The following is a 26,411-nucleotide window of genomic DNA, read 5'->3' as shown; positions in this document are numbered from 1 at the left end:
AACGAGCACAACAGCTGAACTGACAACCACAACAAAAGCCCAAACAACCACAACTGCTAAACCAACAACCACAACAAAAGCACCAACAACCACAGCACTGGCACCAACAACCACGACACTTGCACCAACAACCACGACAGTTGCACCAACAACCACGACACTTGCACCAACAACCACGACACTTGCACCAACAACCACGACACTTGCACCAACAACCACAACAAAAGCACCAACAACCACAACAAAAGCACCAACAACCACAACAGGTGCTCCAACAACCACAACAAAAGCACCAACAACCACAACAGCTGCACCGACAACCACAACAAAAGCACCAACAACCACAACAGCTGCACCGACAACCACAACAAAAGCACCAACAACCACAACACAAGCCCCAACAACCACAACAGCTGAACCGACAACCACAACAGCTGAACCGACAACCACAACAAAAGCCCCAACAACCACAACTGCTGAACCGACAACCACAACAGCTGAACCGACAACCACAACAAAAGCACCAACAACCACAACAGCTGAACCGACAACCACAACAAAAGCCCCAACAACCACAACTGCTGAACCGACAACCACAACAAATGCAAAATTAACCACAACACAAGCCCCAACAACCACAACAGCTGCACCGACAACCACAACAAAAGCCCCAACGAGCACAACAGCTGAACTGACAACCACAACAAAAGCCCAAACAACCACAACTGCTAAACCAACAACCACAACAAAAGCACCAACAACCACAGCACTGGCACCAACAACCACGACACTTGCACCAACAACCACGACAGTTGCACCAACAACCACGACACTTGCACCAACAACCACGACAGTTGCACCAACAACCACGACACTTGCACCAACAACCACGACACTTGCACCAACAACCACGACACTTGCACCAACAACCACAACACAAGCCCCAACAACCACAACACAAGCACCAACAACCACAACAAAAGCCCCAACAACCACAACAGCTGAACCGACAACCACAACAAAAGCCCCAACGAGCACAACAGCTGAACTGACAACCACAACAAAAGCCCAAACAACCACAACTGCTAAACCAACAACCACAACAAAAGCACCAACAACCACAGCACTGGCACCAACAACCACGACACTTGCACCAACAACCACGACAGTTGCACCAACAACCACGACACTTGCACCAACAACCACGACACTTGCACCAACAACCACGACACTTGCACCAACAACCACGACACTTGCACCAACAACCACAACAAAAGCACCAACAACCACAACAAAAGCACCAACAACCACAACAGGTGCTCCAACAACCACAACAAAAGCACCAACAACCACAACAGCTGCACCGACAACCACAACAAAAGCACCAACAACCACAACAGCTGCACCGACAACCACAACAAAAGCACCGACAACCACAACACAAGCCCCAACAACCACAACAGCTGAACCGACAACCACAACAGCTGAACCGACAACCACAACAAAAGCCCCAACAACCACAACTGCTGAACCGACAACCACAACAGCTGAACCGACAACCACAACAAAAGCACCAACAACCACAACAGCTGAACCGACAACCACAACAAAAGCCCCAACAACCACAACTGCTGAACCGACAACCACAACAAATGCAAAATTAACCACAACACAAGCCCCAACAACCACAACAGCTGCACCGACAACCACAACAAAAGCACCAACAACCACAACAGCTGCTCCAACAACCACAACACAAGCACCAACAATCACAACAAAGGCACCGACAACCACAACAGCTGCTCCAACAACCACAACAAAAGCATTAACAACCACAACAGCTGCATCGACAACCACAACAAAAGCACCAACAACCACAACAGCTGAACCGACAAGCACAACACAAGCACCGACAACCACAACAGCTGCTCCAACAACCACAACAAAAGCACCAACAACCACAACAGTTGCACCGACAACCACAACAAAAGCACCGAGAACCACAACAGCTGCTCCAACAACCACAACAAAAGCACCAACAACCACAACAGTTGCTCCAACAACCACAACAAAAGCATTAACAACTACAACAGCTGCACCGACAACCACAACAAAAGCACCAACAACCACAACAGCTGAACCGACAACCACAACAAAAGCACCAACAACCACAACAGCTGAACCGACAACCACAACAAAAGCACCAACAACCACAACAGCTGCACCGACAACCACAACAAAAGCACCAACAACCACAACAGCTGAACCGACAACCACAACAAAAGCACCAACAACTACAACAGCTGAACCTACAACCACAACAAAAGCACCGACAACCACAACAGCTGCTCCAACAACCACAACACAAGCTCCAACAACCACAACACAAGCCCCAACAACCACAACAAAAGCCCCAACAACCACAACACAAGCACCAACAACCACAACAAAAGCCCCAACAACCACGACACTTGCACCAACAACCACGACGGTTGCACCAACAACCACGACAGTTGCAGCAACAACCACGACAGTTGCACCAACAACCACGACAGTTGCACCAACAACCACGACAGTTGCACCAACAACCACAACACAAGCACCAACAACCACGACAGTTGCAGCAACAACCACGACAGTTGCACCAACAACCACGACACTTGCACCAACAATCACGACGGTTGCACCAACAACCACGATGGTTGCACCAACAACCACGACACTTGCACCAACAACCACGACAGTTGCACCAACAACCACGACACTTGCACCAACAACCACGACACTTGCACCAACAACCACAACAAAAGCACCAACAACCACAACAAAAGCACCAACAACCACAACAGCTGCACCGACAACCACAACAAAAGCACCGACAACCACAACAAAAGCACCAACAACCACAACAGCTGAACCGACAACCACAACAAAAGCACAAACAACCACAACAGCTGCACCGACAACCACAACAAAAGCACCGACAACCACAACACAAGCCCCAACATCCACAACAGCTGCACTGAAAACCACAACAAAAGCACCAACAACCACAACAGCTGAACCGACAACCACAACAAAAGCCCCAACAACCACAACTGCTGAACCGACAACCACAAGAAATGCAAAAACAACCACAACACAAGCCCCAACAACCACAACAGCTGCACTGACAACCACAACAAAAGCACCAACAACCACAACAGCTGCTCCAACAACCACAACAGAAGCACCAACAATCACAACACAAGCCCCAACAACCACAACAGCTGAACCGACAACCACAACAAAAGCACCAACAACCACAACAGCTGAACCGACAACCACAACAAAAGCCCCAACAACCACTACAGCTGCTCCAACAACCACAACACAAGCTCCAACAACCACAACACAAGCCCCAACAACAACTACAAAAGCCCCGACAACCACAACACAAGCCCCAACAACCACAACAGCTGAACCGACAACCACAACAAAAACACCAACAACTACAACAGATGAACCGACAACCACAACAAAAGCCCCAACAACCACTACAGCTGCTCCAACAACCACAACACAAGCTCCAACAACCACAACACAAGCCCCAACAACCACAACACAAGCACCAACAACCACAACAAAAGCCCCAACAACCACAACACAAGCACCAACAACCACAACAAAAGCCCCAACAACCACAACAGCTGAACCGACAACCACAACAAAAGCCCCAACGAGCACAACAGCTGAACTGACAACCACAACAAAAGCCCAAACAACCACAACTGCTAAACCAACAACCACAACAAAAGCACCAACAACCACAGCACTGGCACCAACAACCACGACACTTGCACCAACAACCACGACAGTTGCACCAACAACCACGACACTTGCACCAACAACCACGACACTTGCACCAACAACCACGACACTTGCACCAACAACCACAACAAAAGCACCAACAATCACAACAAAAGCACCAACAACCACAACAGGTGCTCCAACAACCACAACAGCTGCACCGACAACCACAACAGCTGCACCGACAACCACAACAAAAGCCCCAACTACCACAACAGCTGAACTGACAACCACAACAAAAGCCCCAACAACCACTACAGCTGCTCCAACAACCACAACACAAGCTCCAACAACCACAGCACAAGCCCCAACAACCACAACACAAGCACCAACAACCACAACAAAAGCCCCAACAACCACAACACAAGCACCAACAACCACAACAAAAGCCCCAACAACCACAACAGCTGAACCGACAACCACAACAAAAGCCCCAACGAGCACAACAGCTGAACTGACAACCACAACAAAAGCCCAAACAACCACAACTGCTAAACCAACAACCACAACAAAAGCACCAACAACCACAGCACTGGCACCAACAACCACGACACTTGCACCAACAACCACGACAGTTGCACCAACAACCACAACAGTTGCACCAACAACCACGACAGTTTCACCAACAACCACGACACTAGCACCAACAACCACGACGGTTGCACCAACAACCACGACGGTTGCACCAACAACCACGACGGTTGCACCCACAACCACGACGGTTGCACCCACAACCACGACGGTTGCACCAACAACCACGACACTTGCACCAACAACCACGTTGGTTGCACCAACAACCACGACGGTTTCACCAACAACCACGACACTGGCACCAACAACCACGACAGTTGCACCAACAACCACGACAGTTGCACCAACAACCACGACAGTTGCACCAACAACCACGACAGTTGCACCAACAACCACGACACTGGCACCAACAACCACGACAGTTGCACCAACAACCACTACAGTTGCACCAACAACCACTACAGTTGCACCAACCACCACTACAGTTGCACCAACCACCACTACAGTTGCACCAACAACCACGACATTTGCACCAACAACCACGACAGTTGCACCAACAACCACGACAGTTGCACCAACTACCACAACAAAAGCACCAACAACCACAACAGCTGCACTGAAAACCACAACAAAAGCACCGACAACCACAACAGCTGCTCCAACAACCACAACAGCTGCTCCAACAACCACAACAGCTGCTCCAACAACCACAACAAAAGCACCAACAACCACAACAGCTGCTACAATAACCACAACAAAAGCACTAACATCCACAACAGCTGAACCGACAACCACAACACAAGCTCCAACAATCACAACAGCTGAACCGACAACCACAACACAAGCTCCAACAAGCACAACAAAAGCACAAACAACCACAACAGCTGAACCGACAACCACAACAAAAGCACCAACAACCACAACAGTTGCACTGACAACCACAACAAAAGCACCGACAACCACAACACAAGCCCCAACAACCACAACAGCTGCACCGACAACCACAACAAAAGCACCAACAACCACAACAGCTGCTCCAACAACCACAAGACAAGCACCAACAATCACAACAAAGGCACCAACAACCACAACAGCTGAACCGACAACCACAACAAAAGCACCAACAACCACAATACCTGAACTGACAACCACAACAAAAGCACCAACAACCACAACACCTGAACTGACAACCACAACAAAAGCACCAACAACCACTACAGCTGCTCCAACAATCACAACAAAGGCACCAACAACCACAACAGCTGAACCGACAACCACAACAAAAGCACCAACAACCACAACAGCTGAACCGACAACCACAACAAAAGCCCCAACAACCACTACAGCTGCTCCAACAACCACAACACAAGCTCCAACAACCACAACACAAGCCCCAACAACAACAACAACAAAAGCCCCGAAAACCACAACACAAGCCCCAACAACCACAACACAAGCACCAACAACAAAAGCCCCAAAAACCACAACAGCTGCACCGACTCCCACAACAAAAGCCACAACAACTACAACAGCTGAACAGAGAACCACAACAGAAGCACCAACAACCACAACAAAAGCACCAACAACCACAACACAAGCCCCAACAACCACAACAGCTGCACCGACAACCACAACAAAAGCCCCAACAACCACAACAGCTGAACCGAGAACCACAACAAAAGCACCAACAACCACAACAGCTGAACTGACAACCACATCAAAAGCACCAACAACCACAACAGCTGCACCGACAACCACAACAAAAGCCCCCACAACCACATTAGCTAAACCGACAACCACAACAAAAGCACCAACAACCACAACAGCTGAACCAAAAACCACAACAAAAGCCCCAACAACCACAACAGCTGAACCGAGAACCACAACAAAAGCACCAACAACCACAACAGCTGCACCGACAACCACAACACAAGCCCCAACAACCACAACAGCTGAACCGAGAACCACAACAAAAGCACCAACAACCACAACAGCTGAACTGACAACCACAACAAAAGCACCAACAACCACAACAGCTGCACCGACAACCACAACAAAAGCCACAACAACCACAACTGCTGAACCAACAACCACAACAAAAGCACCAACAACCACAACAAAAGCACCAACAACCACAACACAAGCCCCAACAACCACAACAGCTGCATCGACAACCACAACAAAAGCACCAACAACCACAATAGCTAAACTAACAACCTCAACACAAGCACCAACAATTGTGACGCAAGCATCAAGAAGCACAACACTTACACTACGAACAACAACAAAACATCCAACAACTACTACAACCACAAAACATCCAACAACAACTACGGCCGCAAATCACCCAACAACTACATCTTCAACCCCAAAACATCCAACCACTAAAACGTCAAAACACCCAATAACATCTACAACTGCAAAACATCCAACAACAACTACAACAGCAAAACGTCCAACAACAACTACAACAGCAAAACATCCAACAACTACAATCGCAAAACACACAACTGCAACTGCAAAACATCCAACGAAGACTGCAACAGCAAAACATTCAACAACAACTACAACAGCAAAACATCTAACAACAACCCCAAAACATCCAATAACAACCCCAAAACATTTAACAACAACCCCAAAACATCCAACAACAACTCCAAAACATCCAACAACAACTCCAAAACATCTAACAACCCCCAAACGTCTAACAACAACTCCCAAACGTCTAACAACAACCCCCAAACGTCTAACAACAACCCCCAAACGTCTAACAACCACAACAAGTCCAGTAACAACCCGCCCTCCACCAAAAGTAACTATAGTAGTTGTGATTTTATGGCCATTTGTTGCAGCACTAGAAAACCCGCAAAGTGAAGAATTTCGGCAAAGGGCACAACTTGTTATCATTTGGGTAAGTTTACACATCTAATAAAAACAATCTTTATGTTTTGTTTTAATTATAAAATGTTTATAAGCAGCATTTACTGCCATGCTTGCCCCCCATATTGCTTGTTTACAGTTTTAAAGGTAAGCTTATGACTAAAAGGCCATTTTAAGATTACATTTCAGGCAGCACAGTGGCTAGGCACTAGCAGTGGGACATACAGCCCTGAAATGATATCAAAATATTTCAAGAATATTTGTGATAATGATATTTATGATGGTATAGAACAATTATGGAAGAGGAAGGGCATTTTTCCATCCAATGCGCTGTCATTGATGACACACTGCCTGATTGTAAATGTAAATCCATTGTCATAAGGTGGCAGAAGCAGCATTAAAGTGCAATAGCAGTGACACGATCACACACCATGAGTTAAATGTAAACAAAGTACAAACTAGGGATTAAATGGTATCATCTAGTTCAGATAAAACACAAGTGAGTAAATCAGCAAGCCATCTGTTTGTTGTGAGAAAATAGGTGTACCCAGGAGTAAGCTCCATGAACAAAAATCCTACCTATTGTCCCTTTAAAATGGTCCAAAAGCATGCTTACACAATCACCTGAGGTTGTGGGCAGGGCATCACATGGCTAGTGCAAGATTTTTTTCTTGCCAAAAATGACAATGGGTTCACTAGATTAGACCCATGTGTCTCGGTTGGGATAATTTTTTAAGCTGCACTGAAATTGTAAACTGTTGAGGTCTAATAAAATGCACTACATGGAAAAACATCCTGGAATGTTTTCCTCAAAAATAAAAGAAAAAATGTAGTTCTATTTTCAACTGAACCAAGAAAAACATCAACATTTTGGATGACATGGAGGAGTAAGTTATCTGGATGTTTTAAAGAAAACTGAGTAATCTTTTAACACTTTCCCATTAGCCTTGGTATGGAAATGTCTGTATTAATTATTTAGAACCTTTTTAAAACATTAAAAGAATGTAAAGTGTAATCTACACCAAACATAATTCTTTTTTATGTTTTTAGTGTGAACCAATTTACAGAAGCAAGTATGGGGATCTTTTTGTGGCAATCATTGTGAAATCCTTCAGGTTAGTCAATGGTCTCCATGATTATTTACAATTGTCCCTTAATAATGATTTTATTCTGTGTCTTTATTTTGTTTTTGTAATGTGAATATGTTTATTTGACTTCCCTGAACTTTTACGAAATGCAATATTCAAGTATTAGACAACCTGTTTTCTTTAATATGTAAACTTTGTCATGTCAACAGTTAATATAGTTTTTCATTTGATGAATACTGTATATGTTTAGGTGGTTGTAAACTGTAAAGCACATGGTTATGATGTTTTATTACAGAGGTGTTGTCAGAACCCGGATGACAGAAAATGTGGAAGCGGAGATTGAGGTTGTGTTCAATACAACCTCTTCTCAAACTATCCCAAGCGACACTGAGGTTGCAGAAGACCTAAAGGCAGCAGCAGCAAATACAACCTTCCTAACTAACCTCCCCATTTATCCTAACTCCATTACTGTGACTAGTAAGTTGTTTTTACAGCTCTCTTGATGTGACCTGTTTGATTTTACTTAAGAAGATCTTTCCATGTGTGGTTTATGTGCATTCATGTTTTTCCTTTGTGCATCCTCAGAACAAATGCAGAGAATCCCTGTTACCTTCTTGACCAATGGCACGTATGTGCCCGCCCTTTTAGATTCGACATCCAATGATTTTCTAAACAGGTCATCAATGATTAAACAATGGGTAAGCTTAAAGTGTTAACTTGGCTATTTTCTGAAGTACACATAATGACGTCATTTGGCATGGATTGATGGATAATGTTATATTTTTTTGTTTTTGTTTTAGCTTGAACCTTTCTTCATCACAGATTATAAAGCATCATTCAGTGTTTTATATTTAACCAACTACAGGTATGCACACGTCTGTCTAGCCATTAATGCTGAGAAAATGATTCATATTATATAAACATCAGCTGTGAGATTTTGTTCAAACTAACATACGGTAGAGACTTTAAAGGCATTGTAAAGCCACCAACAACAAAACCGTTTGTTCTGATCAAACTTATCAAATTTATTTTTATGTTGAAAATAATTTGTTCTGCTTGAATCTGGTTTGTCCCCAGTTCTTATTCCAAAAACACTGGTCTAAAAGTGAACATCCCCACAATCAAAAATGGAATGGATCTTACTTTTCCAGCAAACACAATTTTACCCAATGACACACAGATAGTGAACACTATGCTCCGAGCCGCCTACAACGAGACATTACCTTTTAAAATCTTCACTTATGAAATTGTGGTCAATGGCACAGGTATGTTATTCTTTTTTTTTACCATTTGTTAATAATAAAAAATTATTTATCTATAGTATTTACTGTACTGCTCTTTTGCAAGTATACTTCAGACAATATTCTAAACACTAAATAAATAAATAAATGTTTTATTTCTTTTCTTTGTAACACAGCGTACTCCTCAGGTGAAGCGAGCAGTCAGACCAGCATGTTGACGGCTTCCCTCCTGGTCGTTTTGTCACTTCTGGTCACGCGGTTCGATTGATCGTAGTCTACATGTACGCTGTCATGATTATTATTTATTTGCATGTTATTTAATCTTTCTTGTGCTTCTTGAAAAATTTATTTGGGGAAAAAGCTGTGCCTCCCCAGGATTTTTGTAAATCTCTAATGCAACACCAGAGCCCCACCCTTAAAACTGTAAAGTCTTTACGGAAGAATGCAAAGCATTAAAAACATCTTACACTTGATGACATGAAGTGTCTGGCACAAACAATTTCCATCTTCATGAAACCTGCAGATATACAACAAACTGTGAAAGGACCCAATCTGAGATAAAACTCCTCCTGAGATTCACCCGAACAACTGCTGTACTCTCAGGCTGTTGTGTCATAAATATCCATCTTTACAACACACTACACTAACACAAAATGAATTCTCAGTAAGCACTTACTCCTCTTGTATGGTAGGTCGTTAGTTAGTTAGTTATGTATGTGTTGTTTGATTTCTCCTTGTAATCATGTAATGGAGGTCTAGAACTGATCCTTTCCATGTTTATGCACCTCTGAGGCCCAGGGAAATCCAATGAACCCATGGATTTTACTTTCTGTTCATCTTTTTTGAGGGTGATCCTAATGAAGGTCCTGGACTTTCTTTTATTTGTATACATGTATGCGTCTGTTTTTGGTGTGCTGTTTAAGTCCACATTAAGTCATTGTGTTGAATTCAGACAAATATAAGCATCTCAAAGTCTCAAATTAAATATCTCTCTGGTGTTAATTTTATCATAAAAATTGTATTTATCCAAATATATTCTTTGTTAAACGTATTCACACTGGATGTGGTTTAAGAATGTAATGGGGGTTCCAGAATAGAGACCCTCGTGTATTTATTCTTATTGTTTTAGCTTTAAACTATATTAACTTATGATTTATGTTGTAATTTTGTAAAATTTTAATTTATATAGTGATATATATATATATATATATATATAGTAATATATAATTAATTTCTTTTAGGCATGTGTTAATGTAATCAGCAGTTTAAAAAATAAATCAAGCTGTTATTTACTGTTTTGTGCTAAATAAAGTTTTATTAGAAATGCTTTACATTGTTCACTTGATTGGATCGAGAAAATACACTATTGCAAGAGTCAGCAGGTAATAATATGTGTGTCAGCAACACACTTGTTGTTCAAAGCGTATCTGGATATTAACAATGTACTTGTTGCTTAGAATATTTGTGACCATTCACGGAAAGTAGGGACACAAGTCGGATCTGGGGCATTTTGAGTTATTCATAGATTCTGAAAGTGCAGATTCTAAGCTTTCCAACGATGTGTAACACATGGAAATCTGATAAGATTTGGAGAAGTTGTGGCCATTTGAATGTAACACATTCAAGAAAGAGAATGCTGAGAAATTTGAGAAAGAAAAAAGTTAACACTTTCCCTTTTCCCTGGCTGGAGAGACAATAGGGCTCATTAACATCTCATTTAGCTAAGCCATACCCCCTGTAAAGCCGTTTTGAGATACAGATGTTCTAGCAGCATATGTAGTATTTTATTACAGAAGTCCGAAATGATTCGAGGAAGTGAGAATTTATTGGCTGCGAGGGACTTAAAATATTTAGGCTAAAAGAAGTGAATTTTGAAGAAGATCTAAAAATAATTAAAAGCAAGATGATAGGCTCGGAGCAGGGAAAAGACAGGCTGATTCAAATACTAAGAAAAACACCTTTTGGTAAATTCAAAAATGATTGCGGAACCGTTGATGAAAATATGCTCACGAAATAATGAGGGGAATACACAAGCCTCAGCGCCAGTATCCGATCAACGAATTAGCCAAGGAAGAATTAAAACAAACGGTACAAGAATTGCTGGAGCAAAATGTTATTATGGAAGTAAAATCTCCAATAACTAATAGACCAATTCAAGTTGTTCCTAAGCCTGACAATACATTCAGATTGGTAACCAATTTCAAGGCTTTGAATAGGGTTACTAAAACGCACAGGCGATATGTAATAAATGCGCATGATAGCATTGAACGAGTCAAGAAAGGCAGATTTCTATCAAAGATAGATTGTCTCGTTACGTATGTAACCCTCGTTCGCTGAAGGAAGGGAACGGAGACGTCACGTTGTGACCGACGAATTGGGAACCGCTTCACGGGGACTTATCTGCTTCAGGAAACTATTAAAAAGCCAATGAAATTGGCATGGAGGCACCCGCATCCGCCGGCGCCGCCCCGCCGCGAGAGTATTCAACGAGAGGCAGGTGCGGACACCAAACCACTCCCTTCACGGAGAAAGCCGAGCATCTAGTGCCCGGCCACACTCAGCAGTGGAACAGCAACTGTGGCGACGGACATGACGTCTCCGTTCCCTTACTTCAGGGAACGGGGGTTAGATACGTAACCGAGACATTCCCTTTCAGTCGGTCATAACGACTTCACGGCATGACCGACGAATTGGGAATCCCTACTAAAGCACCACTGGAGCTGACCCTTCCAGTGCCTGCGTAAAACCTTCCTTCTTCACTTTACAAGAGACGGAACCTGGGCTTACAGCAGAAGGCCGGTCACTACTTGTTCCTAAACCCACGGTAGTGAACTAGGCAAACTGGGAAGCGAAGAGACTAAGAGACGCTGCGGAGACAACCCAGAGGAGATTGTACGAATGGGTGGCGCAAAATAGCCCGTAGGTCTATGACGTGACTCTCAGAACTGTATCAGAAACTAGAAAGAGAGAGAGAGCAGAGCGGGCTCTGCAAGGGAAAACGTAGTAGATTAGCTCCACGGAAAATACACGCATAGGACGGGGGCGCTATACGGGGGCCTAGTCAAACACAGGTTTTCAAGAATACAGCTAGTGAGAGGCTGACAGCCGATGCTCCACAACATCAACTGTCAAGGCGATGAAGGAAAGTCAAAACCTTATTTTGTTACGTTTTGACCTTATGGTCTTCCATATTGGCGCAGTCGTGGCGCAGACACCAAAACGGAGGCTGCAAGCCGACACAGGAGCCGACTGAGTGTCTCTACCGGTTTGAGGAGAGAACACAAGAGGATACTGCCTCAATACGAACACTGGAAATTCTGGTGAACGTGTTAGGTGTCGCCCAGCTAGCCGCTCTACAAATGTCTGTTAGCGAGGAACCACGAGCCAATGCCCAAGATGATGCCACACTTCTAGTAGAGTGGTCTCTCAAATTAAAAGGGCATGGAATGCTGCTTTTCGCAAGCAAAAGCAATTGTGTCTACAACCCAATGAGACATCCTCTGCTTGGTGACAAATTTCCCTTTCTGCTGACCACCGTAACAGACAAAGAGCTGCTCTGAGGCTCTAAAGCTTTGAGTTTGTCCACATATATGCGTAATGCGCGCACAGCACATAACAAAGCCATGGCTGGGTCTGTCTCCTCTGGCGGCAGCGCTTGCAAGTTCATCACCTGATCTTTAAAAGAAGTGGTGGGAACTTTGGGCACGTAGCCGGGCCTAGGTCTCTGTGTTACACTGGTATTGGCAGTCCCGAACTGAAGGCACGAATCGTTGACCAAGAATGCATGAAGATCCCCTATCCACTTAACCGAAGCCAGTGCGAGAAGAGTTAGAGTTTTCATTGTGAGAAATTTGATACTCACAGACTGCAAAGACTTGAACGGGGCGACCTGAAGTGCTTTCAGCACCACGGACAGGTCCCAAGGAGGAATAGAGGGCGATATCTAGAAGGTTGTAGAAGGTGACAGCCTTTTCTCAAGACGATGCTGAAGAAATGATAGCACGACTCTAACAAGGCATTCTCTGGGGTCTTCTGTCTGTGAAGCACACCAAACAACGAACAGGTTCCATTTAAGCTTACAAGCCTGTCTAGATACTGCGCTCGCCCCGCAAAAATAGTGTTAGATACCGCCTGCGGTAAATCACTTAGAACCTCCGCGTCCGGTCAAAAGACCACACATGGAGGTTTCATAGATCGGGATGTGGGTGCCATAATGTGCCATCTTTTTAAGAAAGAACTTACTTCTTCATGGGAATCTTCCAGGGAGGCTGTAGCGAGGAGCGCGGGTTTTAAAAAGAATGTGCTCCTCGTCCTCCCTGAGTTTGCACAATGTTTGCGTGATGAGGCTCACTGGAGCGAAGTCCCCGTGGCCAGCTGTGCGCCAGCGCATCCATGCCGAGTGTCCCCTCAGTCAGTGAATAAAACAGGCGACAATGGGTCGTTTCTGGGGAGGGAAACAGATCCACCGTTTCCAAATCAGCTGAACCGACTGGGGGTGGAGTCGCCATTTGCAGGGGCGCACTGCTCATGAAAGCGCGTCTGCCGCTGTGTTGAGCGACCCCGGGATGTGAATGGCATAAAGAGACCTCAGATTCTTCTGACTCCAAAGGAGGAGATGACGGGCGAGATGCGACAGGTGACAAGAGCGCAAACCACCTTGGCGATTAAAATACACAACAGTCGCAATGTTGTCGGTGCACACAATGGCATGCCTGGAGACCTGTTTAAATGGTAATGGTAAATAAATGGACTGCATTTATATAGCGCTTTCATAGACCAATGGACATCCAAAGCGCTTTACAATTTTGCCTCACATTCACCCATTCACTCACACATTCATACACCGATGGCGGTGTCAGCCATGCAAGGCGCCATCCAGCTCATCGGGAGCAGCTGGGGTTAGGTGTCTTGCTCAAGGACACCTCGACACTTGGTCAGGTGGAGCCGGGGATTGAACCACCAACCTTTCAATTTGTAGACAACCTACATGAACCACTCAACCACTGCCGCCCACTGATACCCATGCTCTGAGGAAACCACGGAGTGAAATGGAGACGGCACGTCGGTGTGATCGTTACGCGATGCGCGCCGGTGAGCCACGCTCTCCTCCGGATTCGGCCGTGAAGCCAACGCTGAAGCGGTCTCATATGGAGCAGCCCGAGCGGTGTCACAGCCGCTGCTGCTGCCATATGACCCAGGAGTTTCTGAAATTGTTTAAGAAGGACCGCGCTCTTGCCATGAATGAATTTAGACAGGCCAGGATGGACAGTACACACGCTTCTGTTAGACGTGCGTTAAATCGACCGAATCCAGTTCCATGCCGAAAAAAGAGATTCTCTGCGTGGGGCAAAGTTTCCTCTCTTCCCAGCTGACCTGAAGACCGAGACGGGCGAGGTGTTTTAACACAGGGTCCGTGTGATCACAAAGCATCTGACGGGACTGGGCTATTATTAACCAATCGTCAAGATATGCTAGAATGCGCACACCGCTCTCTCTCAGGGGTTTTAATATGGGCTGAACTATGTGCCACCAGAAACTGAATTTCAATAATTTATATTTGAATTTGAATCGCTAAACTTGAATAATTGCATTGAAAAACTGAATTTGAATTGTATCATTTGAAATTGAATTTATTAGTTTGAAACTGAAGTCTAATAAAATTTGATCCTCACTGAAAATTAAACTCTCTTTATATCTTCACATTCACTTCTCATAATTCAGATTCAGTTCTCAAATTCAATTTCAAGTTACTGAGACAGACATCCGGGTAGTTGGAGAATGAAGGAAGAGCAATCGAGCACAGATCGATAGATAGCGTTCATTGGCGCACAGGACCTTAAAAAAGGAGTCTATAAGGCTTGGTGATTCAGGATTTAGTGATGTTACATTTGAAGCGGGCTTCGGAGCTTGTGTCGAGCAAAAGTGGGCTTGCCAGATGAAGCATCAATTCGAAGCTTGTTGTTAACGTAGAAATCACATGACCAATGACAAACGAAGCTTCACTTTCTGCTCAGTCACGTGCGCGCTTCGCTTTGTGTGTCAGAATTTACGAACCCCAGAGGTTATTAGCAGTTATTTGCATTGATCACATTTTTGTCCCACATATATGGGGTGTGAAAGCTGAACTTCCTTTGCTAACTAAGCAAACAGTCCTGTCAATCGTCGTGTCCCTTGTTGTGTGCTGACTTTGTGACACATGCCATTAAGAATTAACGTAAGACTCCCGCCTGCATCTTTTTTTCTTAATTTAATTAAGCCTTTATCAAAGTTTTTTTATATATATATTTGTTATTGTTCTTTGTGTTTTTAGCTATGTTTTTTAACAGTTAACTATGGATTTTTATTATTGATGTTAATTTGATAACTTTTTTGTCATATGTTTTAAGTTAAAAGCTCTAATAAAACACCAATAGTTGTGTTAAATGGAAGCCAGTAACATTCAAAGGTCATTAAAACCGTTAGGCTACTTCATTAAGCACAAACATAAAAAGACACGGCTTCACTTTTTAATTTGTAGATTTAGTGTGTCGATTTATGATAATTAACTCTTTCACCGCCAGCGTTTTTTTTAAAGTTGCCAGCCAGCGCCAGCGTTTTTTATGATTTTCACAAAAGTTTAATGCCTTCCAGAAAATGTTCTTCTTCATTTACATATACCAAATGAAAGATTATAAAACGGCTCGTTCTGGTTCTTCATTCTGATTGGTTGAAACGCGTTCTAAGCCGTGATAAAATACCCCGGTAAACCCACGGTTCAGACCGCCTCACAAGTATTTCTGCGCCACTGTTGCTGGCTGCGTACTGATTTATGAAAATAAACACCTCAGTCTTTAATCATTTTTTATTTTTCTACCTTTGCACAATTATGGCGATTTCCAAATAAATGTCAATAAATAAAACATTTCGTCAATAAAGAGAAAACGTTCTCTGAAGTTTTTTTGTCTTATTGATATTTCCGCTATTATCCACTAGAGGGCAATCTTACCCAACTTAAACACTGAGGCATTCACTCGACACAACAGCGTTGTGGTGGATTTAGCGTGTGTTTTGATCAGGCTCTGAATCTGATATCTTACAAAGTTCCTCACAAAAATGGAATTATCTCCGCATTTAGCTGAGAATTTGAGAGGTGATAACTGATAAGACAACAAATGAAGGTAGGATGAAACGTTTTTGATGTTGTTGGAAAGCGGATGGACTGTTCTTTCATTTGATATCTTATGTTTATTTAAAGAAGATCATTTTTCTTCAACTAAAACTGGGTGGCAACTTAAAAAAAAAACGCTGACGGGGAAATAGTTAAGCATGCTTCCAAGCATATTTGATCATCACTTCAACAGTTGCACGATATAAATGTTAATGTATAAATTAGATGAATGTTGATTTATAAAACTAAACACGACAGTCTTAAATCATATTTTAATTGTGTCTTTGCTGCGTCTGTGTTGTTTGTGAACTGCGCTCTGTTGCAGCCACACTTGATTCTGAGGAACTACTTTGTTTGGCGGAAGAGTAATAATTGTACTAATATAATTACAACTTATTTGTGTTTTATTTTATAAAATCCCGCTAACGTTATGCATATGAAGTAACCGTTTTATAAATGCAATAAACCCCTCGAAGCGTTGGGTTACCAGTGCATTTTATAACAGCTAAGGGGGTTTAGGCACTCCGCTTCGCGTCGTGCCTAACAACGCCCCTTAGCTGTTATAAAATGCACTGGTAACCCACTGCTTTCATCCTACCCTCAGTAGTTCTTTTGTAATCAGCTTTTGAATATGGGTAGGTTTCTGCAAAAACACCACATTTTGAGCAAAAAGCTGAGATAATTCCAGAGATCAAACCGGCTTACCTGGTTTGTAGCTCAACTTTTGACAAGAAAAATGGTTTATACCTTGGGTAATCTTTGGCCTGGAAACATTATTTTTACCCTAAAATTAAATAGTCCAAGTTCATTAATGCTGCTCTGTTAGATCTGCGTTTATTAACATACGGCAAGATAACCCAGGATTAAACGGACCTGGGGTTTTGAGTGACTGAATGTTTCATATTACTTTCATATTTCACATGAGTGGCATGTAAAATTTTCCATAACATATGCCACTGTAGCACTCACACGCAGACCAAGTTTGCACAAGTGAGAAATTCATTACATATACAAATCCGTTGTCCGTAACTTAATATGCAAGCTGAAATGCAGCAAACAATTATTACATAAACAAACTAACAGTTAGGCTAATACACTATAAACTAATACATGATGCAGATGGCTAAAATGTGGTTAATATTTAGCGAGCAAACCTTATATTTTTAAATAACAAGATACTTGTGGGTCATAGTGATCTTAATGTGTAAGCACGCTGCACACTCAATGTATGCTCATATGAAGGTCACAATATGAGATCACTTCACACTCACTGTACTACCCCATAAAGCCCACCATATGCAAGTACCAGATGTTGCCCTGCTGAAAAAACAGCATAACAGCAAGACTAGCATATGTTGTGTTTTGGTGCTGGTATGCTGGTGAACACCAGCTAAACCAGCATAGACCAGCATAATTCCCATGCTGGTCCATGTTGGTTTGATGCTGTTTTTTTCAGCAGGGTGCTCAGAGAGCTAATATGGAAACATGTCACTATTTAATTGCAACTGATATCGGGCAAAATAAAAGAAAAGGTAAAAAAGACATGAATTTCTCTGCATTTAACCCATCCACTGCAAGTCAATAATACACAAAAACCACACACACATATGCACAACCCACACAAAGGGCAGCTATCACTGTAGCACCCCAACACTTTAATAACTTGCTAGTTATGGGATTGAACAAATAATCTCTGGGTTACAAACAAGTCTGACTCGCTATGAACACTAGGCCACAAAGTTAGTGTACATTGTAAAAATAGTATGTGTGACCTGACATTGGTCACGATGTGAGTTCATGGTACAACTGTGCATTCATTCCATGGTCATAATAATGTAAGGTCACGGCACACTCACTTTGTCATAACAGGACAACACACATATGTCTGGAAAACGTTGGCCCAAGAGTAGAACGTCATCCTTCTTACCTATAATTTTAAGAAATATAGGAATGATCATAGGCTCAAAATTTAGGACACTTTCTACACAGCATTTTATACAGCCCTGTGCATGGTGTGTATATACCATATAAAATGTCAACAACAAGGTTATGGCATCAAGAAGCCTACAAATAAAGATTCTAGAAAGCACAGATTTTAAGTAAAAGTGACCGGGATTGACAGATATGTGTTTATAAGCATTGTGGCCTAGTGGTTAGAGAATCAGACTTGTTTGTAACTCAGAGGATGTTGGTTTGATTTCCACAGCTGGAAGAAAGTGATTGCAGTGTTTGGGTGATGCAGTGATACTTGCTCTGTGCATGTGTGTGTTCATGACTTGTTATGGGTTCACTGTATGATTTGCAAATAAATGTTGACATCTCAGTGACCTGTTTTTCAAATAGCAAATGCTAGCATATTAGCTCTCTGAGCAACATCTTGATGGTACTTTGTAAATTGTGCCTGCTCACAGTTTGAATTTATGCAGCTCGCAAGAGAGGTCAGTGTACTGTGAGTGCACCGATGTGAGGTCACTCAGGCTATTGTCACAATTTGAGGTTACTGCACACTTGCTGTGCGCTCATACTATGGCCCTGAGGTGAGGTCACGGCACACTCACTGTGGCACAAATCATATTACGACACACTTGCTGTGCTCATACTGTACTATTGTCACGATGTGAGGTCACGGCACATCCGCTGTGTGCTCAAATCATGGTCAGGATGTAAGGTCACCGTACTCTCACAGTGATCTCATACTATGGCCACTATGTGAGGTCATGGCACGCTCATTGTGCACTGATACCATGAACTCAACATTTTGAATTCACAAAGCGCTTGCACATAACCAGTGATGCCACAGTTACTTTGAAAAAGTAATCTGATTACTGATTACTGATTACTTATTTAAAAAGTAACTAAGTTACTTTACAGATTACTTGATTTTAAAAGTAACTAAGTTAGATTACAAGTTACTTTGTTAGTTACATTCCAGTAGCTGCCAACACCCCCACTGCCTCAACATTAAAAATGACAACCGGTTTTGCCAACACTCACCTTATTGGAAGTGCATTTTTAACAGGAACGTCAACAATGTATCTCCTGACATTTTAAGTTGAACTGTTGTGTTTTAAAAAACAAAAAAAATATATATATATATGAGTCTTTATTGACTTCACTTAACATAAATAGGGAAGAGCAGGGGCCATTTTCAGACAAACTTAATTTTAAAAGCTAATGTTTTAGAAAGAGATATATTTTTGCTGTGGTCAATAACTCACAAGTGTGGTCCAGCTGGAATTTTGAACAAATGTAAAACGACTTCTGTATAATTTCACTTTAAACAAGAGTAGTGAATTGTTACACAATAGATTTTTGTGTTACACTTGTTTTTATTAAATATATATGATTATGACCTCTTTAATATGTAACTGCAAACTTATGTTGTCATTTATCTTTGTAAAAAATAATTAAATTACATTTGTATTTTAAATTTCAGTTTTATCAAATGTTTCAAAAGCAACCAACAGTACAAACTTAAATTGCTGAGACAAAAAAAATTCAATAGTTTGAACACTATGAAAATAAAATTAAATCAAATTAGAATAATATCAATTTTTTAACATATTATACACAGTATTAGCAGCGGGACAAAACTAACAAGTGTTCCTTTTGACCCGACAGGATCTACTCACAAAATAAAAGTACTTTTATTTTGAAAAACGGAAAGTCTTCAGGATGTTATATAGTAAATACCTTGTAGATTTATCAGTATTGTAACACATGAAACGAGAAACACAACGCGTTGTAAGAAAAAAAGACCGCTTTTGGAATATACTTATCATGGTTAAAAACACAGTTCTGGATCTACACGTGGAAATCGGTGAGTAAATAACGCGATATTTGACAACTCTTCAGAGGTTATGTGCTAATATGCTGTCATAGTGAGATTTAGATGTTATCAGGGCTTGGAGAAAATCGCTTTGTTACTTTCGTTCTTCAACTCTCCCACACTTACTGGTTTTGCACTGAAGTCCAGCTTTTGTTGTTTGGGTAGTGGATGACCTCCTTTTCACTGCTTCTCACCACCGGGTGTGACTTGCTCTTAAGTTTGACTTTGTTTGCCGTGCCGCGTCTCCAAATGTTTTTTTTTTTTAATTTGACGTAGTGTTTTTGTAGCTGCATCTCTCTTCTCTCTCTATTGTAGCCTACGTTGTTTACGTTTGTGTCGCTTACACGTGACCTGAGTTGTCCTCGTGCTGAAAACGTGACTTGTCGCACACCTGACTTCACTTCACGAGACGCAAGAAGAAATATACAAGAAAATATATATTTAACTAAGGAAAATTTCAAAAATAGTAACGCACAGTGACTTGGATAAGCAACTTTAATCTGATTACTGGTTTGGAAATATTAACGCGTTAGATTACTCGTTACTAAAAAAGTGGTCAAATTAGAGTAACGCGTTACTAAGTAACGCGTTACCGGCATCACTGCACATAACTCATAAGATGAGAATGTCACAGTATGAAAATGGTGTGATTTTACTGTGATCATCGCGTGATCTCACATGTTGACTGGGTACAGTACAGTGTTTAAGTCACTATGTCTATAGTGCGAGGTATCTCGCATGTGTGTGCCTTTACAAAAATCAACCATACTGTAGTTAAACCATGGTTAGTGTAGTTTTGCTAATAGTAATCAATATACCAAAAAAAAACATGAATACTACACTTTTACAACAAAAAACATTGTTAATTTTCATAAGTGTGCATCTGTACAGTAGAGAAAGAAGTGAGAGTTTTACTGTAGTGTTTGTGCATGGTGCATGTTCCTCTCACATAACATGTTTACAGTTCAGCCTCTGTCCAAAGCCACATTCATTTTTATTCACCTTTCCTTTATGGACAGTAGACAGCAGTGATTTGTCCGTTAGCAATTCTTTCAGTTACTGATGTAAGCAGAGTGTGTATGTATTGGCCATATGTGTACTAAGACATGTCATTTGTAACTTCAACATCTCCCACCTCTTGCATACAAACAAAGACATTTAGGACTTTTAAAATATACCATGGGTGCATTGCCTTCTTAACAATATATATATACACACGCACGCACACTTTTTTGTAGTCATAATATTTAGTATGGTTGCACTATTATTACACTATTGTGTGTCTTGCCTTGTTGTTATTAGCATTGATTGGTTGTTTTGACCGTCATCCAGATCTCTGGCCTATGACAATTCAGCACGCACTTTTCAACATTTCAAACTCCTGCAGCAGCCGGTAGTATTTGCTGATGCTGCTGAGGAGGAGTTCACTCTGCAGAACTGCTGCAGTACATCGGTTGGTCTACTGCTGTCTTTTACTATAATTGTTTACCTCTATCAGGTATTTTTTTCGGTTGAATTTAAGTTAGAAAACATAATACAGACAAAGACTTTTACCAATGGGTACCGGTCGGACAGCCCGTGAACAATATTTGTGTTATGACTGAAGAAGAATAACAGGAAGCAAATGCAAGGTAAGATGAACAAAGGTTTATTCAAACAGATGACACAGATGATAATGCTGATATGGTTGGACAGACAAAGGCTGCGGTGACAATTCCTGGTGAACGTGGATGAAGTTTGGTTGACGGATGAAACCGGATACACAAACGGGCAGAACTCCACGCTAAGACGAGACCACAGGAACACACGAACACGAGAACACTGGTGAGATATGTAGCGTAATCATCTGGCAGTGAGAAGAGAGACTGGGTGAGTATATATGCCGTATGGGTAACTACCACCAGCTGGAGCAAAGCAATCACGCACACCTGCACTCACTCAGATAATTAGCGATCAGACACGCACACACACACAGTTCAGTCATACAGACAAACACAACACAGAAAGTCACGATGGACTTATCCTACCGTGACAGTACCCCCTCCCCCATGAACGTCACCTGACGTTCCCAGGCTCCTTGACCTGCGATGGAAATCATCAATAAGGGAGTGATCCAATATGTCCCGAGCCGGAACCCAACTTCTCTCCTCCGGACCGTAACCTTCCCAATCCACCAAGTACTGAAATCCGCGTCCCCTCCGTCTAGAGTCCAGAATACGATTGATCGAATAGGTTGGTTCCCCATCTACGATACGAGGCGGGGGGGGACCGGGACAGGCGGATTAAGACGAGATTTAAACACGGGTTTGATTTTGGAAATGTGGAAAACCGGATGAATTCGTCTGTACACAGGAGGGAGATTAAGGCGGACTGTTACTGGATTAATGATTTTAGCAACAGAAAATGGACCTATAAATTTGGGAGTCAACTTATTCGAGACGGAACGCATCGGAATATTCTGAGTAGAAAGCCACACTTTTTGACCCACGACGTAAACGGGAGGCTTCGACCGGTGGCGATCGGCCTTGGCCTTGGTGCGTTGTCTCACTTGGAGTATGACCTCGCGTGCCCTACTCCAAGTGCGACGACACCTCTGGACGAAAGCGTGCGCGGAGGGGACCGCGACCTCGGACTCCAGACTGGGAAATAATGGTGGTTGGTACCCTAAACTACACTTAAACGGAGATAGGCCCGTAGCTGACACTGGTAATGAATTGTGTGTGTACTCCACCATAGAGAGTTGTTGGCTCCAGGAGGAAGGATTTTTAGAGACCAAACATCGCAACACTCTTTCCACATCCTGATTGGCTCGCTCGGTTTGACCATTGGTTTGAGGATGAAACCCCTAGCAACTTGCAAAACTCACGCCAAAATTTAGATATAAATTGGGGACCCCTATCGGAGACCACGTCTGTCGGAAGGCCATGTAACCGGAACACGTGGTCAACGATAGCGACCGCTGTCTCCTTGGCTGAAGGCAATTTGGGCAAGGGAATAAAATGAGCCGCCTTCGAGAATCGGTCCACTACGGTTAAAATCACCGTATTACCCTGGGAGGGTGGGAGGGCGGTAATGAAATCGAGCGAAATATGGGACCAGGGTCTCGAAGGGACTGGCAGCGGTCTAAGGAACCCGTCAGGAGGACGATTAGACGCCTTACCCACAGCACAAACCGAACAAGCCAATACAAAATCGTGTGTGTCACGAGCCATCCCTGGCCACCAAAATCGTTGCTTAACCAAAAACTTGGTTCGACTGACCCCTGGATGGCAAGCTATACTGGAATTATGGCTCCATTTAAGTACCTCTGATCTCAGTCCCTCTGGCACTAATAACCGGTTCGGTGGGCAACGGGCCGGGGGCGTTACCCCTTCTAAGGCTTTGGTCACCTTCGATTCGATCTCCCATGAGAGCGCGGAGATGAATATGGTCTCCGGTAAAATGGGCTCGGGAGAGGAGGCACGATCGGAACGCTCAAAAATGCGGGACAAAGCATCAGGTTTGGTGTTTTTAGAACCTGGACGGTAGGACAAAGTGAAATCGAAACGACCGAAAAATAAAGCCCACCGAGCCTGCCTAGAGTTCAAACGTTTATCAGATTTGATGTACTCGAGATTCTTGTGATCAGTGTAAACTATGAAAGGCACACCCGACCCCTCAAGCCAATGCCGCCATTCTTCCAGTGCTAGTTTAACAGCCAACAATTCCCGATTACCAATGTCGTAATTACATTCGGCAGGCGATAAACGATGGGAATAAAACGCGCAGGGATGCACCTTTCCGTCTGAGGATGTGCGTTGAGATAACATGGCTCCTACCCCCACATCTGACGCATCGACCTCCACTATGAACTGACGCTTACGATCAGGGGCCACAAGAATTGGGGCTGAAACAAAGCAGCCTTTCAGTTTGGTAAAAGCAGTCTGGGCTGCCTCCGACCACCTGAACGCAGTACTAGCGGAGGTCAAGGCAGTCAGAGGTGCGGCTAGTTGGCTGAAATTGCGAATAAAATGCCGGTAAAAATTGGCGAACCCCAGAAATCTCTGCAGGGCCTTGCGAGACTCTGGGGATGGCCAATCCACCACAGCCTTAACCTTCTCCGGATCCATACGGACGCCCTCAGTCGAAATGATGTGCCCTAGGAAAGAAACAGACTGTGCATGAAATTCGCATTTCTCCGCCTTGACAAAAAGCCCATTCTCTAGCAACCTAAGAAGCACTCGTCGTACGTGTTGCACATGTTCCTGGAGAGACGAAGAAAAAATCTGTATGTCATCCAGGTAAACATACAGAAACTGATCTACCATGTCTCGCAACACGTCATTAACGAGTGCTTGGAAAACTGCCGGCGAGTTAGATAGACCGAAAGGCATAACGCAGTACTCAAAATGGCCACGAGGGGTGTTAAAAGCAGTTTTCCATTCATCCCCCTCCCTTATGCGAACCAAATTATAAGCATTGCGTAAATCCAATTTTGTGAAAACGGATGCTCCTTGCAACCTCTCGAAAGCTGAAGACATTAACGGCAAAGGATAAGTATTCTTTACCGTAATGTTATTCAACCCTCGGTAATCAATACAAGGTCGCAAGGATCCATCCTTCTTACTAACAAAAAAGAACCCTGCCCCCGCTGGAGATGAGGAAGGACGGATGAATCCGGTTGCTAGAGAATCAGAAATGTATTTCTCCATGGCCTTCATCTCAGGAACAGATAGAGAGTAAAGCTTGCCCTTAGGCGGAGACGTACCTGGCAATAACTCTATGGCACAGTCATAGGGACGATGAGGAGGTAGAGAATCGGCCCGAGACTTACTGAACACTCCCTTCAGGTCCTGATACTCCACGGGCACGCTAGTTAAGTCCACCGTCTCCTCCTGAAACACAGACGCAGAGACAGATACACAAGCAGAAACAAGACAAGACTTATGACAAGCTTCACTCCAACCGGTGATAGTTCCTAATCTCCAGTTGATAGATGGGTTATGTTTCAGCAACCAAGGATGTCCAAGTACAATGGGAGCCAGAGGGGAAACGGTGACATAGAATTGCAAAGTCTCAGAGTGATTTCCAGAAATACAGATGGTGACCGGGTCCGTGATGTGAGTGATGACAGATAGTTCACTACCATTGAGTGCGAAGGGTGAGATGGGTTTGGTGAGAACTGTCAATGGAACCTGGAGCTTACGAGCAAAGTGGTGATCGATTAAATTCCCCTCGGCTCCCGAGTCCAGTAGTGCGTCACAGGTGAGATGTGTGTTGCGCCACCGCAGCTTCGCCGGGAGGAGGGTAGATGTTAACGGGGTCTTTGCTGAAGAGATTCCGCCCGAAAGTAACCCCAGCACTACTCTCGGGCGTTGCCTTTTACCAGACACCGATGGAGGAGGTGCCCGGCCTCTCCACAGTACATGCAAAGACCCAGAGATCGACGACGAATCCTCTCCTCCCGGGAAAGCCGAGCTCGACCCACCTGCATGGGCTCCGGATCGGAAAAGGATGAACCGGCCGCAGAATCTCTCGACAGGGGCGTCTTCTCCCTGCCCGCATGAGACACATCTTCATCGTCGTAAGCAGAAATAGTCCTCAATCGAATATCCGCACGGATGGCCACATCAATCAAACCATTCAGAGAGGCTGGAATCTCTCCGTGCTGGAGCTCCCGTTGAATGCGGCCGGTTAACCTATGCAGGAAAATATCCCACTGCGCCTCTTCGTTCCAATGCGTGTCCGCTGCAAGCGTACGAAAGTCAATGGCGTAATCAGAAACCGACCGTGTACCCTGACGAAGATCAGCCAATTTCCTGGCAGCGTCTCTTCCCACAGCAGATCGATCGAACACCCTCCTCATC

At 43.4% G+C, this 26,411-nt stretch overlaps 2 protein-coding genes and 1 long non-coding RNA gene across 3 annotated transcripts in view; 2 read left to right on the top strand and 1 right to left on the bottom strand.

The window, feature by feature from the left end:
* The window catches only part of LOC129441002 (uncharacterized), a 31,121-nt gene extending 30,426 nt beyond the window's left edge, over positions 1-695 (top strand). The window contains exon 12 of the mRNA XM_073859726.1: positions 645-695. Within this exon, the coding sequence (XP_073715827.1) occupies positions 645-695 (51 nt within the window). The remainder of the gene's footprint in view (positions 1-644) is intronic.
* LOC141353140 (uncharacterized) overlaps positions 1-26,411 on the bottom strand; it is a 238,177-nt gene that overhangs the window by 119,946 nt on the left and 91,820 nt on the right. The gene's annotated exons all lie outside the window — the stretch shown is intronic.
* LOC129453912 (uncharacterized) lies at positions 2,699-10,920 on the top strand. The gene is made up of 7 exons (XM_073859725.1): positions 2,699-7,291; positions 8,311-8,375; positions 8,644-8,825; positions 8,934-9,046; positions 9,149-9,213; positions 9,426-9,613; positions 9,766-10,920. The coding sequence occupies exons 1-7, from the start codon at positions 2,699-2,701 to the stop codon at positions 9,855-9,857; spliced, it is 5,298 nt and encodes a 1,765-aa protein (XP_073715826.1). The 3' UTR covers positions 9,858-10,920.

Source organism: Misgurnus anguillicaudatus, chromosome 21, assembly GCF_027580225.2.
Source record: "Misgurnus anguillicaudatus chromosome 21, ASM2758022v2, whole genome shotgun sequence".
Classification (NCBI taxonomy): Eukaryota; Metazoa; Chordata; class Actinopteri; order Cypriniformes; family Cobitidae; genus Misgurnus; species Misgurnus anguillicaudatus.
Note: the sequence above shows the minus strand (reverse complement) of the source record. Positions and strands in the feature narration are given on the sequence as shown.

Bases quoted from the DNA above. Each gene is read 5' to 3' on its own strand.
- LOC129453912 (XM_073859725.1), top strand. From the start codon at position 2,699: ATGGTTGCACCAACAACCACGACACTTGCACCAACAACCACGACAGTT. The intron at 8,826-8,933 runs GTAAGTTGTTTT...GTGCATCCTCAG, and splicing joins TAACTCCATTACTGTGACTA to AACAAATGCAGAGAATCCCT. The intron at 9,614-9,765 runs GTATGTTATTCT...TTTGTAACACAG, and splicing joins AATTGTGGTCAATGGCACAG to CGTACTCCTCAGGTGAAGCG.